The 19,066-nt window shown below is 37.5% G+C and overlaps 1 protein-coding gene across 1 annotated transcript; it reads right to left on the bottom strand.

Moving 5' to 3' along the window:
- Positions 1-1,257: 1,257 nt before the first annotated feature.
- On the bottom strand, positions 1,258-7,651 carry pold3 (polymerase (DNA-directed), delta 3, accessory subunit). The gene is made up of 12 exons (XM_042428815.1): positions 7,512-7,651; positions 6,835-6,890; positions 5,204-5,303; positions 5,060-5,099; positions 4,660-4,792; positions 4,053-4,308; positions 3,878-3,950; positions 3,280-3,421; positions 2,970-3,073; positions 2,620-2,702; positions 2,399-2,480; positions 1,258-1,991 (listed from the first exon to the last, which is right to left on the bottom strand). The coding sequence occupies exons 1-12, from the start codon at positions 7,566-7,568 to the stop codon at positions 1,786-1,788; spliced, it is 1,332 nt and encodes a 443-aa protein (XP_042284749.1). The 5' UTR covers positions 7,569-7,651; the 3' UTR covers positions 1,258-1,785.
- Positions 7,652-19,066: the final 11,415 nt, after the last annotated feature.

Here is a 19,066-nt window from a genome sequence, read left to right as displayed (position 1 = left end):
AAAAATCATATCAGACATAAATTATCATTCAACGCATCATGTTTTTATATATCTTATAAATGTCTGGAGAGGATTTTTACATTTTTCCTCACCTCAAATATTGGGTCATGTATGGAGACATTGAGGAAAATGACTAAGCATTAGTTGTTTTTTTTTTTTTTTTTTACCGAAATAAAATCAGTTCAGCTGTCATCTTTGAAACAGCTGTGGTGGGATTGTGTGTACACTTCTCACATTTCCTGCCTATTCTTGGCTGGATCTTCAGCCGGATGATAAAAGAAGGCCAAACGCTAATCAGGAAAGAAGTCGAGTCAGTGATTCTGCACAGTAATGATGGTAACACTTTCTATGACACCCATGTCTATAATGCATTAAAAACATACTTATTTGCTTATAGCACTGTATTATTATAGGTATAAGTGCTCATAAATATATTCATAATGCTTTATAACAAAAATAACACATTATAATACATTTTATAATGACATATAAGGTCAAGCATCATAGAACTTCATAAAACATTTTTGTTGTAAGGATCATAGTGTATTATAATTCTCATATTTCTCATTAATTCTCAGTAACAGCTTAACAGGACCTGCAGAGTAATGTTAGTGAGACACTTCACTTGTCATTCAGAGTATGACAACTAGGCATTTTTATTAAGTAAAAAAACGCCTTGTAGTCAATATACTTTAGCTAGACGATGATAAATAGTGCTGAAATGACAATTAAAGACTAATTAACAGCCTTTTCAGGGGTTAATAAATGTTGGTCAGACAAAACAAGCAATAAGAAGGCGTTATTTGGGCTCTGGTAACTTAATGATGGGATTTTTCTTGTTGTCTTTTTTTTGACATTAATAAGCAAGTGACAAAATTTCAAAATCTTGAAATATATTATTTTGGTGAGAATTTCAAATCTGCACTTAAGTTTTGGTTCTTTCACTTCACATTTTTAAAGTTGGGTTGAAACTACCCACTGATTTATTTATCAATAACATGCTGGGCTTGGATTAGTTACATTCACCTGCGAGGATGAATGATTAGATAAGCACTTGAAAGTACTGTAAAATGTACTTACTACTTTAGCTTTCAGACAAATTCATTCACATTTTATTTACAGATAGTATAGTGGTAGTATCCACAACTGCAAATATCAAAAATTATTCAAACTTTCATCTGCCATTTAAAAAGGTAAAATTATTAGTGCATCTACACTTCTAAGAAAAAAAGATGCCAATTTTCTCTTCTCTTTAAATATTTTGTTTTGTATTTTTTTTATTACATAGCAACAGTATATAGAGATGAGAAGAAACAAGGGGTTTTAGAGACAGACGGGGAACGACATGCAACAGCAAAGTTCGATCCTGGACACTGTGGTTATGTGGTATTTATCATAACCAGCAGGTTACCAGGTCACACAAAGATACCAGTTTTCTACTATAATTAGAGCCTTAATGATGCAACAAGTAACTGCACCACACTATATACTATGAATATGTTTTCAAACAACACACCCCCGTTTCTATTTTGAGGCAAAACACATATTTAGTTTCATTTTCCATCAACGTTTATTAAGTACGACATGTATTCACAGCTGGTACGTTGATTTTTCATCCCAAACTGGACACGTCCATGTGTTTAAGTGAATAGTGTGTTGCTGCGGGCGTCCATGTGATTTGTGTCAACTGAGAGACTCAGTTTTACCAAAAGATCATAACAGGACGTCAGCAGCAGTGCTTGTTGTTCCTCAAAAGCTAATAAAAGTGTCTGACTCTGTCCTGCATCATTTCTTCTGGAAAAATCCCATAATTGAAGCTTGTTTAGTTCCTTTATTTGCGTTTGCAGAAGCTTTCTTCTGACTTTTCTTCACGTCCTCTTTGTTACTTGTCGGTTGTTTTGCAGGAAAGGGATGTTTTGGAGCTTGTTTGGTGGGCGGAGCGTCGTCTTCTGTTTCAGAGTACGATTCGCTCTCGTAGCCTTTCTCCGTCACTGTGAGGAAGAGATCATCTAGAGTTCAAAATAATGCAAGATAACCAAACTAATAAACCTAGCACTGACCCTGAGACTAGAAAGATTTACTGTATACATTTAGATTGTTTTTAGATTTAGATATTAAATTTAAAATTTGAAGCAACTTTAAATACAATGCAAATGCAATACAACACAGAAACACCTCTGTAAAAGAATATATTTTTAGTTTTAATATGGTAGTAATTCTTTTTTTAGCATGTTAATTGGCCATAGTGTCATTATTACTACACATAGATTATAAAAGATACAAATACAGTTCCTTTAGGTGTAAGTCAAATGAAGTATATGTAATATAAATTTAGCAAATCTAAACTAGTCATAAGATGAGTTTTCACTCAGCTCTCTCTTCTTTTTTTTTTTCTTACCGATGCATCCTTCGTCATCCACAAACGTACGAGATTTCAGGACTCGTCTCCTCTTCCTCACCTTCATTTCAGAGCTCCCCGGCTGTAGAACAAAAACAGAAACGTGAATTCAGTCTAATAGAGGAATAAATGGATACATCAACACTATAATATGTCTTGACTCAACAAGGTTAGAGTTAAAAAAAAAAATTACTATCTAAACACCAAATTTAAGCACTTACATGTGAAACAGTTTCAACCTCTTTTTTAGGACGTGGTGGTAACGGTTCTCTTGTTTCCACCTGCTGTGGAGAATCTGGAATGACTGAAGAGGGGAACAAATATTAGTTTTCTATAAAAAGGGAATTTTGAAATTTCCCCTTTTACTAACTGTGATATTATGGAAGATAGCACTATAACTACTTTAGATGTAAACTTGTAAAAAAAAAAAAAAAGTCTTGTCTTGCCGGTCTTGTAATCAACTATCAAAAATACATCTTCCCTGCATTTTTTGGGGTAATTTTAATTCTTTGTGGAAGTTTTCATCATGGAAAAGGACGTGAAACATAACTGAATAAAGTTAATAGTTTACCATCTTCATCGCTGCTGTCTGGTTCAGGCTTCTTAATCCTTCGTCTCTTTTTCTTCTCCATTTTCTCCTCCTCGCTGTCAGAATCCTCTATTCTCTTGGTTTTGCTTCAGGAGGAGGAAAACTTTTAGTGATTAAATTCACAACCATAATTGACTTTACTAAGCAAATTTTTAAAACTTTAAAATAAGAAATATATAAAATCTGGGTCTCTTGTGTTCTCTGTGATCATTTGTTTGATGTTTTAAAATAATCCATAGTTGAATTTGATGGTTTCTTCCATGAAGTATTACTTTCAAACACACACACACACCTCCTCGAGTCTTTCTTAGTGTCCTTCGGCTCCACCGCAGCAGCTTCTTGTTTTTCTTCAGGTTGTGAACTTGCATGCCGTTGCTCTGCTGAGGAAGACGACTGAGCAGGTTCTTCCTCCTTCACAGTTTTATCTGGTTTCTCTGAAGAAGTGAGGAAGAGTGTTTAGTTACAAAAATTAGTGATGGCATGAATTCAGCAGACATGACTGCTTGTAACATCTGTAACTGATAATAGTAATCATATTCAAACATAGAAGCCCAAACTCCAATGAAAAACTATTCTGGTGAGATTTCGGAGTGCAAGCGGACATCAAAGAAAAAAGGACCAGCTCATACTTCAATGCGATGTTTTATTTAAGAAAACATGTATTTCATGTATCTCAAGAGACATGTTTTGGCTCACTGCCTTCTTCAGGATCCTCGCTCCACCACAAGTACGGCTCGTGATCCCCCCCCCCCCACAAGAGTATGATGGTTTTGAAGTAAAACTGTAAGCTTTATATTAAACCTTCAGTTTAATAATGAATGAAAATCCCTGTTATACAAATACACAAAACTAAATTTGGAGCAAAAAGCACTAAAAATAATATTACTCACTTGTTGCTTGAGTCCCAAAGAAGTTCATCACAGGATTCGACTTTACAGCTGGTTTGCTTTTGGTGGAATCAACCTAAAATACAAAATACAGCAATAAAAACCAAAGCAATGATTTTACTTCATCTACTCTACACTACATATTTCTTTATAAAGAGCAAAGAACACAAAGACTTACAACAGGTGCATCTTCCTTCACCTCTGACTTTATCTCTTTGCTACTGTCCTGGTTTTTAGGAGTAGCTTTATTTGCAAACAGTCCCATGATGCCTTTTTGCGGCTTGGTGGAAGGTTTTGAACCTAGATTAGCTTCTCCGTTCATGCCAGACTTTCTGATTTCAGGCTCTGGTGTAGGAGCCTGCTGCACTTCTCTCGCACGCTGCAGCTCTAGAGAGGACATGGGTACCGCAGAGGCACAGCGGATCGCGCTGTATCTGAAAAGACAAAACAGAACAATTCAACATTTTCCTCAATTGTGACGATCGAACAACTGGTGATTTTTTTTTGACCCTGAGACTGCTGCTGGGTTGCTTTATTTACTCTGTAGCTACCACAACCCTGAACTAGGTAATGAATTAGAAAAAGGATGGATAGAGTGGATGCATTATATATTTGAAAGCTGTTATGGAGACCTGCCGATCAAAACATTGCTCTACAGCACCACAAGGGGTCAAAATCTCTGCTGGGTTACTACTTTAATCATAAATAGAAATAGCGTTTCCTTATGTGTGTGTGTGAAAACTAGACCTTTCTCAAAACTCTGAAGCACACATCAATCAACATACCTGCTGCAGTTCTTCAGATTGTCTTTCACAGCATCATAGTCGACGCTGTAGAGAGGACCGCTGTCTTTCAGTAAAGCTTTCTGGACACTGTACACATGGACACTGACTATCAAGCTCATCTTGGCTTTGAAGTCTGCGAGAGAAAACACCACCAAGGTTAGGCACTTCTGCCTCGTCTAATACAGATCTCTCTCTACGTAAAGACATACAAAGACAATTACAATTAATTAAACTCAAAGACACATGGGCCCAGTGTTAGTGACTTTAATCTCAATTCAAAAATTTGTACAGTTTTACTTTTGCAGCATAAAGACTAGAAGCAAAAGCTACAACTAACCAACAGTACTGCAGAATTACAGAGTAAATACTGCCTGGTGATCTGGGAAACATATTTACACACCTTCCAACTGCTCCTCTCTGACAACGGACACCTTGTGACTCTGAAAAGGAAGTGCAACATTAATAACACACACACACACACACAAAAAACAGAATAAAAATGGTAGGCTAAAACAGGTCTTGTTAATTTAAATTGTTTTCTCACCGCCTGGCCGTTGTCCACAAACTTCCCCGACACAAGATAGGTAGCATGAAGCTGAGCTGAGCTTTCTTTCCTCTTGTGATCCAGGTAATGATAGAGCATTCTGAAAAAGAACACGCATAATTAGAGCTGCAATAATTAGTTGATTGTAGTGATGACAACCACCTCTCTTTCAAATGGTGAGTTGAATAGATCTCTCCAGAGACTCCCAGGATCTGCAAAACTGGCCTTTCACCTCCCAGTAGTGAAGGTGTCAGAATTGACACTGGTCAGACTGGACGCTGGCGCTCTCAGCCTCTGAGAGACCGAGACGCTATCAAGATAATGAAATCAACAGAGACTGGGCTCTGCCTCAAAACACCAGGACAGCGGTGTATCTGCCTCAAAACAACTTTCTCCACCCCAACAGTAGTGGGACTGCCAAAAATCAGCTCAGACTCTCCGCTGCCTGACTCTCGTTGCTCGGCAACCAACTACAATCTGGGAAGCTGCCCGGGGAGCCGAGCTGGCACCGGAGGCGGCCCCACTGAAGAGCCCTGCAGACAGACGGTCTTGCACCTCATTGAGCCAGCACTGCACGACAACTTCAGGATCAGCTGAAATGAGGCTGCAATGACGCTCCAACAAGTAAGTAAACACATCTTTCTATGATAAGAGTTGATGTTGAATAGAACTAATCCTCTTAGAGAAGTTGATATTTCCCTAGCAGGGCTCCAGACTAACTTTTTTTTTACCACCGTCCTGAAAAACAATGTTGTTCCTTTACTTTGTAAAGCAAGACAGAGTTTCCCAGGAGTCTCCAAATCACTAAATCCTCCCTGTTGATGTATGAATGTTTTCTTTAACGATTTACTTTTAAGATTAGAGATGCTGCTTTCAGTAATTGTAAACGTTTCCATGGTGACCTGTGCCTTTGCAATACAGTTTCATATTTATGTAGCCTACTATGTACGCTGCGGTCCCGTGTCTGCTCTTGATAACTCATGCTGTCTGAAAAGATTGTAGCATGCTGAGTGCACCAATTTCTTAATTGTTTTGAGTCATTTTTTAAGAAGAAATTTGTCCAAATTCTCTGATTCCAGCTCCTAAAATGTGAATATTTTCTGGTTTCTTGTGTCTTCAATAGGTTAGCCTAACCTGACAACGCTAAACAGACAACAGAGAAATGTGTGACTGCAGAGTCTCTCCCGACTTTTGCTCAGCGCATGCTACCAACCCTCATTTTGGCCCCCATCACTTACTTTGAAAGCACAGTTGAAGGGGATCTTTTAATAGCCAGTATGAACAGGAGGAATGATTACAGCGAGGAAAACCTCTTTCGCTGTTCATATGGACACCTGACAGACTTGAAAAATTGTGAACCTGTCCTTTAAATAGTATAAAGGGGTTTTGTAAAACTCCTTTATGTCTTCAATATGAGGTAACCTTCTGAAAAAGCATCCTTCTGGCATCCAATCAGCACCTGTGTCAAAAATTTGACATAATACTGAAGGCACAGTGGACTTCATATATTTATCACAGTCTACATGATGATGTAGTGACTGAATGTAACCAAGTGCTTTGTGTTTGCATATCTATACATTTTATAAATCAAAAGTCTAAAGAAAAGTAAGCTGACGTTGATTAACACTCACTGTTTTGCTGTGTTGACATGGACACCGAGAGTGAGACTCAGCCATTTGTAGGTCACCTGTTAAACAGAAAAGTCATGTTAATATTTGTGTTTAGACCCACATTATGCTTCCCACATGAGTCAGGCAACTGGGTGATAAAGATTATAGGAGTTGAGTGCTGTCGTGTACAAGTGATCGTCAAATGAAGGCAGTTAGTTATCATTTAATTTGCCAGACTAACCTAAATTTACTGTAGCTGTATCCTGAGCCGAGCTACCGTTAACGTTAGCTATTCTTTGTCATACAAAATGTCAATCTTTGCCTCTTGTTCGACAGCATCTTAATGCAAAAATATTTATTTTTTCCCCCAAAAAGAACCTGTTGGCGGTTTCCTGCACTAATTGATTAATTTAAGCTACTCATCAGTAAAAGGCAGGATTTTGTAAATTTTTAATGTGATTTGCGAGATTATTCATAAGCCGAATTGACCAAAAGAGCCAAACAAATCAGATCAAACTGTAGATCATGTCATGCTAGATAGATACTTTATCCTGTAGTCACGGAAACATCAAACAGACAGTTTTGTGAACGCGGATAAACGGCTAATAATATTGACGCTAACTCGGTTTTAACGTTAATAAAATGCCATTAGCTCACTAAAGACGAGAGGACATATCACCAGTCAATAGTCCACTTACTATCTTGTCGTGGTCGTTGACATATTCGTCGATATTATCCAAATAAAGCTCGTCCATTTTTGTTTGATTACCCGTGTATGCAAACGTCTTTTTTGAGCCAGTTTAACTGCGCGGGAAGGCAGTTTATTTACTTCCTGGTGAAACGTCACATGTGCCTCGTGCTTCCTTCCTGTTGGATGAGAGGCTGCAGGCTGCCCCCTGCAGGCCAACACAGGCTACAGCTGTTTATCACAGACAAGACTGGTGGTGGAGATGTTTCCAGTGGTGGAAGAAGTATTCAGATCCTTTACTTAAGTAAAAGTACCAATACATCAATGTAAAATACTCCACTACAAGTAAAAGTCCTGCATCAAAAATCCTACTATTAGTATTAATAGCAAAATGTAGTTAAAGTGTTGATGTAAAAGTAGTGGTTTGGTGCCTCTGACTAATATGTTATTATATATGACATCATTAGATTATTAATACTGAAGCATCAGTGTTAGAGCAGCATGTTACTGTTGTAGCTGCTGGAGGTGGAGCTGGTTTGAACTACTTTATATACAGTTAGCTAGTTTAGTCCAGTGGTTCCCAACCTAGGGGTCAGGCCCCTCCAAACGGTCTCCAGATAAATCTGAGGGGTCATGAGATGATTAATGGGAGAGGAAAGAAGAAAAAACAAATCTTTTTCAATTTTTGGACTTTTTCTCTTATCTTTGATTTTTGGTGAAATACTGGATCATTTGAAGATTTATTGAAATTAAACCATGTGAGAAGTTTAGAGGGGAAAATCACTATTTGGTGGAGCTGTTAACAACTCATAGACATCTGAAATGTGACCCTGACTACACACTGCTTTTTGTAAGATGTCAAAAGCCAAAATAGGTTGGAAACCACTGGTTTCATCTTTAACAATGTGTTGTATTTTAAAGGCTTGTTATATTATCCATTGTGTCAAATCTTCATCTAAAAAGTAACTAAAGCTGTCAAATAAATGTAGTGGAGTAGAAAGTACAATATTTACCTCTGAAATGTAGTGGAAGTGTAAAGTACAAGTACCTTCTTTTTTTCTCAAATCAAGAAGTAATTAATATAATTTGCTCAAGTCCTGTTTTTAAGTACAATATTGATGTACTTGACTTCAGTATATGCATTTTGGAATACCTTTTGGGATACTTTCTACTTTCCTCCTACTACATATTACAAGGAAATATGGCACTTTTTTTACTCCAATGCAGGTTATACATTCAACAAGTGAAACACTTAAAATATTTATGTTTTCAGGGGAAATCTTATCTTTAAAATGTCAACTTTTCAGGAACTATGAGGGAGCAGAGTTTCATCTCAATGACACAATGTATTTTAGATATTATCTAACCAGTTTAAGATAAATTATTACATGTACTCCATCCATCTTACTGCATTAAAAATTCAAAACTAGAAATAAAAGGCGTTTTCAGAATCAGTTCCTTTTAAAATTGAACTTCAGCAATGTAAATGTTTTTTTACTATTTCACATCTCTGGCCACTTTGCATTACATCACTGGCATGACTCAGCAAGATATTTTGTGGTTAAAGAGCTGTGTGACGTGTAACAAGAAACCCTACAAGGCTAAAAATGAGATTTTTTGCAAATGAAAGTGTTGTTTAACTGACTGTGGTAATAGCTTTTACTGTGATATCTAAAGCTTTCTTGCCCCTGTTAACACATTTAGAAAACATGGCATCTGCTGTTCAGTGAACACCTCAGACTTCACAGGCCTCCTTAACCGACATGAACTTTCATCATAATTCCTGTATGAATAATCTTTTCCTGCTCTGCCCACAGTTTCCACATCTTCCACAGCTCAAAAGAATACAGATGGTTGCTGACAGCAAGAAGAAGTGTAACAAATTAGAAGGTTTGCAAGCTTCCACGCTACATTTATTTAATAGAAATTAATAAAAACTATTCACTGTGATAGACAGTAGTAAGTAATGTGAGCTAATTCTGAAAGTTGAAGTTTTAATTTGAATTAAGTGCTGTTTGGTAGAAGACACATATACCAGAAAGTCCTAAACCACCAAACATACACAACCACTTTAGTGTTCTGCTCTGTTAGGCTGTTTTGAAGGCGACGGTCTACACATGACATTCGCCTCAAATATTTGCCATTTGTGATTAACGAGAGCAGCTGAGAGTTTGGAACAGTAGAATAAAGTTGTGATTGCTGACTATAAGTTCAACCACACAAATGAAATATTATAAAATAGTTCATAGATAATAACACTGCTTTTATGTGTTTTTAATAGAGAAACTAATTGACCAGGAAATGGGAAATATGCAGCGTTCCAGCAGCAGCAGCAGTCAGCTGTAATAAGTACGGAAAAAAGAGTCTCCTCTGCAGGCTGCAGGGAAGAGATCAGCAACCATTATTAATGCATCAAACCACAGTCAATATAAGTCTTGAATTTTAATGAGCTGCCATGACAGATATATTCAGGAAGGACAATGTTGATATATTAAACCTTCAGTGACCTCATCATCAATTGTTGCTTTTCCAAACAAATCATTGGTCAACATGAGGGCAAACCTCCTCCCAGCTTCACTGCTTGTCATCATTTGTCTGCATCAGGTGAAGCTCATTATGACGGGAAATGAGAGCGGTGAAACTGCTCATACATCATTTGTTAGGATGAATCTTTTTCACTAGAGTTGAGAACGATGAATAAGATGATGAGCAGAGACATAAGTATGGATGAGATGCCTGATGCCTTTTTTTTTTTTTTTTTTTTACAGTTGATCCACTGTTGTGTCCAGAAAGAGCATCATCAGACAGTAAAGAGAGGTACAGTATTTATATGGGGGTTCATGGGATTGTCTTATAATAATTGAACAAAATCTCCTAAGAAACATTTGATTACAATATTCTCACTTTTACTTCACTGATTGGGATTTCTCTTTTTGCTGCAGAATTTTTCGGTTTCAGTTTAGTGGTGAGGAGGTGGGTCAGTGTTACAGGGCTGCGTCCCCATTGGCTAATTACCAATTAATTACCAATTATCACATCACATTGTTTAAATTAATGTATATTCAGCAGCCAATGTATCTCTATGGTTATTTATAGTTAAATATAGTACTAATAATAACCTACTTTCTATTAGGATTGCCCGTTGCAAGAAACAGAACAAGATGGAGGGCGGAAATAATTTAAGTCGTACCACTTGTTGCACCGCAGACCATTTAGCCTCTCCCTCCAAAAGTAATTAGCCAATGGAGACCCAGCTCTGTAACACCTGCCCACATGAGAGCTTTGTGAAACTGAAAAATTCACTGAAAAAAAGAGAAATCCTGATCAGTGAAAGAAAAGTGAGAATATTGTAATCAAATGTTTCTCTCTTGTACAGTTTTATGGTAAGTTTCACCTTTAAGGTCATTAATTTTTTGGTTTCAGTTTATTTTTATTCACTTACAATTACATTTTTGTTTGATTCCAGGGAGACTTTGTTCAATTATCATCCCATATACTATATAAATGTATTCATATATTCTGTCTGACAACAGCTGAAAGGCCAATAAATGTTACGGTTAAGGTCACAGTCAGGGAAAGGCCTGTCAGGTTCATTATGGGCATCATGATGTACCAACCTATATGTGGAAAATAATAATGATACTGGGTCTCTTGGGCCCCATTACCTGTTATTTCAGTAACAATCTAGCTGTGGTGTTGTATTTGTACTCCACCTCACTAGCCTCGCAGGAGGCTCAGGTTTGATATCAGAGAAGAAATTGATCACTCAGTGGTGTAGTTCACACCTTCCAGGTGGGGGCCCTGCATGCCGTTTCTAGCCGGAGCAATAAAGCAACCTCTGTTAAATCAAAGTAGAAAGATTATCTTTCTTGTTCTTAACAATAATGGCTCCGGGGCAGAAAAAAATAATGATGGAGGACGCATAACATGTTACTAGACCAGTGGTTTGTGAAAGGCAGTGATTCAACATTGGAAAACCATTTATGCAGCACAGACTACAATGGTCTGTATGGCTGTAATAGAAGTTATAGAGTCAGAAAAAAATACTGATTTTGATTTAAAATCCCTGAAAATTCGGTCATAAATCTTGCTTTTTAACATTAAATATTCACGACTAAACAAACAACAATCAAAGTTAAAGTTTAGAGAAAAAAAATATTCTTATTTATTTGTTTAAAGGACATACACATAAAACCAAATAGTGCAGGAAATATACTGTAACATGAAAAATAAAGCGTAAACGGGGGAAGTTCAGTCTCAGATGAAGCCTGTAAACAAGCAGAATGTGATTTAACAGTTTGCTGCTGCAGACACTGGAGCTGCTGTCAATCCTGAGTCAACTGTAATTATTTCTGAGCCAAACAATAGCTATGCTCCGTAGATGAGTGACAAGGTCGTGCTTATTAAAACCTGAAAATATTCTGAACTTTAACAATCAGGACTTCAGCTGACATTATAAAGAATCAAAGTTATTAATATTTGAGCCGGTGATATTAAAAAGAACTTTGTTTGATTAAACTACAAGCAAATTCAACACTTTGAACAAGCTTGTTAACAATATGTAGTTGTGCGAGAAAGACAGTCATACACTGTTCATATTATGTCAATGTTTTTGCTCTCAGATGATCTGATACAATATTCGGAGTGAGCCGGCTCTGAATCTTCAGCTCACTGTCCTGCTGAGAAGACAGTCAGCCTGCATTACAACTGTAACCTCTTCAGTCTCTTCGGCTCATTGTACTGTAGGTCAGTACATCTTTCTGAAGCCTCAGCAGAAAGAAAACACAGTTATCACAGGGTTAAGAGATGCTTGACTGAATTTATAGAGACACAAGTTAGCAACATGATATAGGCAGTAACATGACAGTAAATGCTGATGTATGATCAGTACTGCTGTATGGACATGTGTGTAACTTGTTCAACAGATGGCCAGACATAGAGTTACTTTGCTTTATAGAATAAAGTGAGAACTACAGAGGTGGCTCTCCAGTTGAAGTGTAGATCAAACATTGACACCAACTTGAGCTGCTGAGAAGAACTGCGTAAGTTTATTTGGAAAAATACTGGCTGTTGATAATTTGTGATAAACTGAATTCAATGTAGATTCAATAAAATCCTGTCACAGCTGTCAGACTAATGTACCATTTATGTTTCCATTTTTGCTCTGAGTTCCTATTTTAGAAAAAAAGATGATTAGAAAGGATGTGTTAAGACTAAACCGTGTCAGATTTATACACATCAATGAGTGTGTTTGCATGCAACAAAGCCCCCCCCCCCGCTGCGAATCAAATTGTGGATGTTTAGGTTATGTGATATGCACACTGAAGAGCTTTGGGACTCCCCAATATGTTGTTATTTAACATAAAATGTGTTCCAGACAACTGATTAATTTCAAGAAATATCAAATTTTTTTGTATTAATGCAATTATTCAACAACACAAATTTGTCTTTCACTTTGTCGAGTACCTGGCACCACAGGCAAAGCTAGTAGCTGACACACAGATATACAAATAATGTGTTAATCAGACCACTTTAACACATCTTGTGTTGGGTGAAATGAACAAACATCCACATACTGTACAGTAACTGTGTAAAACAGCTCAATTCATACAACACAATTTAATTTAAAATGGACTCAACATGTGTAAAAGGAAGTATTACACAATAAACGTGTACATTTTTACAACACAATCCTTCTGATGGTGGATCTCTTTTTATTATAAAAGAACAATAATGATGAGAGTCATTTACATAAATAGGTAAAAACTTTTTTGTTTTTAAATAGGCTAAAGTATAAGTTTTATATAAGAGATTTTGTATTTCTGTTCCAAAACTGAACCTAAATAGATTGTATAAAGGATTTCAAAGGATTTGGATTCAGTAAGGAGATTTGATACTCTAATGTCACACCAGAGTGGCACTTGAACGCCCCAACGGCCCCTCTGGTTATCTCAAGCGCCTCTCTGGTTTGACCTAATAGAGCAAAAGTAAAATCTTGAGTGTAGCCCTGCACATGAAAGAGATAAATGCCACTTCAGTTTTGCCCCTGAGAGACTCTGTGCTCTGAGATATTTGGTACCATTTGATCATTTTGCACATGAAATGACGAGGCTTCTCTTTTCTGTGAAAAACTGCTGCATTTCTCAGCACCGTTAATAATTCGCTTCCTGATTATATCAACCTTGTGACTGGTTGTGTATGTGTCTTGATCTGTAGTTTTATTATTTTACTTCACACCCTGGTTTGAAAACGAACCAGAGCAGTTAAAATTGGACTTGTCATTTTAGGTAATAAATCTAGTTTTAACTTTTAAATCACAAATGTAACCTCTTTGTGAAGTTCAGACAGAGAAGCATTGATTTAACATGAAACCTCACATGAACATTAAAAAAAAAAAAAGTAATTACTTGCTTCTGACATCAGGAGGTGTTGATGAGAGTCACTGGTGCCTGCGGGTGTCACAGAGGATTTTTTCAGACAGTGCTGAGGTCACAGCGGGAAGGGATCATATTTTCTCATTATGGATACTGAAGTGTGTAACTGTCATCATTATCAAATGAAGAAAGAACTGTCAAATACTGTGGATTTAATTTTCTGGTCCCCAGCAAACATTTGGCTGATTTATCATAATATCTTGATTTTTTAGGCATTTTCAGTTTTGGCTGGACTGTAACAGCGGGGCCAGCCCTACAAACGCAAATGTCCGTGACTGACTGAGTGAGTGAGTCGCTGAGTGATGAAGTTATGCCATTGGTCGGCCGAAGCTTAGGGACAGCCAAGTATCCCAGAATGCATTTCACACCAACTGGCAGTGATGGCAGATATTTTGAGCCAGGCTAAAAGCTGTTTTTTCAGGTAAGAAAGTAACCATTTAGATCTAAATGACACCTCTTTGAAAATACGCTGTGGCGTTTTCAGAGATGTGAGGAGCTGCTGGCCGGCTGAGAACAGCGTCATCTCAGCTGCTAGCAGCCCGACTCTTGAGATGATCGGCCAATCAACGTCCATCATCATCCCAGGGAGAATATGATCTGATGAACTGATCTCTGCAGCTCTTTGGTGATTTATCGCTGTCTCTAATGTCTCTGTAGCATTTTGATATATAATATAATTCCTTTTGGAAGATAAATGTTGGTCTCACAGATGAAATATAACAAGTGTAGCTGCCACATCAGTTTATCTGAATGTAAAGTTACACTTTATGTTTTTACCAGACAGAACAACAGCGCTGCCTCTGGGGATCTATATGTACAGATATCACCACATTTCAATAGATATAGATGTATTAAAATTAACAGCTCAGTCTATATTAAATTTCATTTTATTTTATTAAGCTACATAACAGTTTGGATTTTTATTACAGCTACATTACAGACTGAATAACATCATTTCCTGCATTTCTCTGTGTAGCGTTTCATACACGGTCCAGACATATTATTGGTTTTGTTTGTTGTTTCAGAATCGTAGTGTTTGTAGTGTAGTCTGCTTTTTAAAGGATTTGATGACTTTCTACATTTTTCTCAATCAACAAATCTCATGTGCAGAGCCAAACCAACAATGAATTGATCGTACTTATCACATAAGTATTATGTGTGTATCCAAAGTCTGATATATCATATTCCTCTGTGCTGCAGACCTTAATAGTTTTTGGATGACAATGGAGGTCTACGGCACAGAGGAATAAGATATATCAGACTTTGGATACAGACACAATGCTTATAGGCCGATCAGTTCATTGTTGGTTTGGCTCTGCACATGAGATTTGTTGACAATAAGAAAAAAAATAGCAAATCTCCAGCCTTATTCTTTAACTCTTGAGATCATTTTTCAGGTTTCAGTTTGTGTTTGATGTTGTTGTTATATTCCAATCAAGAAACTAAACACAGTCTCAGCAAAGCTACTGTATTGTGTTGCATTATAACACCAGGTGTTTGTATTATTTTGTCCGCCCCCTGCACGTTGTCACTGCATTACGGCAATATGTTTGCCATTTCAGTGAAGCAGAGAGGAAATGAGCCAGCATGACAACCCTGTGGTAGCAATATCTAATAGTTTTACTGACAGAGATCTCTGCTGTGCTCTCCAGAGCTGGTGACATGATCCATCAATCATCACACACACACACACACACACACACACACACACACACACACAAGCAAAATATTAGAATTCTGCATGTGTGTTTGAGGAACTCACCTCAGCATGATAATCTCTTGTAGTTTCTTAGATTCTGTCCTGTGTGTTTTGACCCACCAAATCCAAAGACCACGCTGAGATTACCAATCTCTTTTTCAATGCAGACAAACATAAAAGAGGTCGCATTGAAGCAAAGCACAAAGTCCAATTTTTCTATGTGGATGCTCAGAAAGCAGTGGTATTCCTCTTAGAAATGAATCTGATTAGATCTTTGATGTCTGGTCTGGGTTAAAAATTGATAATGGATTCTTTTATCAGCAGTGTGCTGGCATAAGAAGGCGAATGCAAAACATTTGGCAGAGAAAAAGAGGTTTTCCTTTATTGTGCTGTGGAAATATCTTTTATGTTGGCAACATTTTGACTTCTCCCCTGCTGTTCTGTTGCCTCTGATATCGCATTTGACTGCTCCGGTGCATCAGATCCACGGAAAAGATATCTGCTCTTAGAGAAATGCATAGGGAATGTATGAGATATCTCTCTTGCTGCCTGCAGACTCATTTCAGAGGCATTTCCTCTCCAACAGGCTGCAGAATTCCCTCAACACAACATTCTGATTAGTTTTATGACTTAAAACCTGCAACCAGCAGCTTGGACAGAAAGTTATCTGCTTAAATCCATGGCTGCAGACTTCCACAACTGTATGTCAGCCGTGACACCTCCCATCACAGCACACAGAGAAGCAGACATGTGTGAAATAACATGTAGAGATCAGACAGATCCATGCAGAAACATAGTAAACAAATGACGTGCTGTGCAGCCTCCTGCGGGCCTATGGTTCAGAAGCTCACACTCTTTTCATGCAGGTACCCCAGGTTGATACGCATCAGGCCACAGATGAACATTTGATAAGATGTTTTCCTCACAAACACCGACTGAGAAGATTGTTGTCACTAGATATGACGTTAGATCTGAATTGTAAATTGTCTTCTCTGTAGGTGGGGAGATACTGTAACAGTGGGAGCGGTGAAATTTATCATCACAACATTTTTTATACATTCTCTCAGCATGCTATGAGGGAGCAACAGAATCATTAAATACAACTAGTCTTTAAGGGGGAGAAGTATTTGAAGAAAACCCTTAAGCACATCCCACGAATGATCCACTTTAAATGGATGGTTGACCCAAATTACAAGATTGCCTCAGTCCCTTCTAGTGGTATCTCAACATTTCTGAGATATTTTCCTTCACCACGATACAATGGAGGTGAGTAAATTTTGTTTGTGGTGTTTATAGCATTGCAAACATTGTTCTGATTACTCTGCATAATCCACACAACATACTGTAAACAGTTTTTACAGGGACTATTTCTTTAGTAGAAAGTAGTTCCAATGAAAATGGCTGGCAGTGTGTTGTTGTTGTTACTATCTGCATAGACTGAAGGATCAACTTACCCTTAAATAAAGCACCTCTCACTCCTGAATTCAGTCAAAGTTAAAGGATAGGTTCACAATTTTTCAAGTCTTTCTTGGTCAGGTCCACATGTGAATAATAAAACAGGTTTTGCTCGCTGTAATCATTAATTCTGTTCATACTGGCCATTAAAAAAATTGCCTCCAAATGTGATTACAAAGTGATGGGAGACAAAATCCACAGTTATTGTTTTGTGCAAAAATGTATTTAAAAGTTTATCTGACGATATTACGTGGCTTCATCAGACTATGTTTGTCAAATAAAGTGGACACAAAGTGTGAAGACTCTGTGCTCTGGCTTTATGTGATTAAAGGATTCATCTGTTAACATTAGAATTATATGCTAGCTGTTGCTGTCGCTGTCGGTCCTCCACAGTGAGGCTGTTGTGGCGGCGCTCCAGGCCCTGTGACAGGCTCCGTCAGCGGGGACAATCATTAGCTTCCTCCCCGAGGAGCTGTTCCCTCCTCGGCGTCGGCTCCACTTCACCCTCAGCCCTTTGTGGCTCCTGCTGATAAGCCCAAGCTAATATCTGCTCTGTGGCCTGCTGCATGGGAAATGATAAACACAGTCTGAGCTGCTGTCCACTCCATCAGGACAACAGAAACTTGAATCTGGCCCCCGGGGCTATTGTTATGGGACAATAGAGGATAGTGTATGTACAGCCCAAATCCTGGCCAGGTGCTTGAAACAAAACACAAGACAGGGAAAGGGTGACAGATTGACTTAGTGGTTACAATGGCTGTGACATAAACAAAATGTCACATTTTCAATCCAGTCAGTATCCAGACTGTGGAAATGTCCTTGAGAAAGATAATGGAACCACTGTCTCCCATTATATGTCATTCTGGATAACAGAACAAAAATACAAACATGAATCCCTCACGCATTACATGCTAAAAACCCTAAATCACAATTCCTAAGAAACTTTTTTTTATAACTTATCAGTAGTAAAAGACATCAATCTGAGATTTATCATTTTTTAGAAATTGTCACATTCACATTATAGAATGTTTTGGTAGAAGTAAGTGAAAAAGTAGTTGTCCTTTCCCCGCATTGTTTTAAAATAGTACTCACTCAATTTAGCATTAGACTCTTGTGACTCTGATAGCGTTTGATTTTTAACCCACCGATTGCACAGGTGTTTATTTTTATGGACTAGAATGTACATCCAGTACAATCTAGTTTCATGTGCAATATTTACTGATAGTGAGAGTATAGAGAATACTATTTAACTTGGCACATCTGGTTTTAACCTCTTTATTGTTTTAATTCTTTTTAAAATATGCTCTGCCACTTCACTGATCATGATGTACATATGGAGATTATGTATATGTGCACCTTGTATTTTTCCATATACAGCTGTATTCAACACTTGATCCCAAGACAAACTTTCCCCCAGGGACAATAGAGTATATTATCTTGTCTTAACATTGCTGGACAGCTCAAAAATTGATGCTTAAAATTCACACATACTGGAGAACACCAGTACCAGTACATCACTTCAGAAAACATAATATATAGCCTATACATACTGTATATACACTATATGTCATGTTATCCCATGTGGAATGGATCATTTTTAATGGTATGACACAAAAATAAAAATTCATCCATTAATTACTTCATACAGGTGGTAAAAAAAAAACCAAAGTTCAGTGAAATCACTTGATGAAGTTTTATTCTGCCATCAGACTCACGATAGACAGCACAGAGAAGTGGGATCTCCCCTGAGGACACAGAGACACCTCACCTATCCTTTTCTCATTATTCACAACACTTGTGTTGTATTTGTTGAAGTGTGAATGATTAGTAGGCAGAAAGGATTTAGGGCCGTAACAGGTAGAGGAAATGCTGACGAATGAATGATTTACAGGAAAATAACTTTGTCCTTCTGTAATCGCATTTTTCAACTTCCCTGAAATTGCTGATGTAGTATTTTTATATTTGAGCAAACAAGTG

Source organism: Thunnus maccoyii, chromosome 12 (genome assembly GCF_910596095.1).
Source record: "Thunnus maccoyii chromosome 12, fThuMac1.1, whole genome shotgun sequence".
Taxonomy (NCBI): domain Eukaryota; kingdom Metazoa; phylum Chordata; class Actinopteri; order Scombriformes; family Scombridae; genus Thunnus; species Thunnus maccoyii.
Note: the sequence above shows the minus strand (reverse complement) of the source record. Positions and strands in the feature narration are given on the sequence as shown.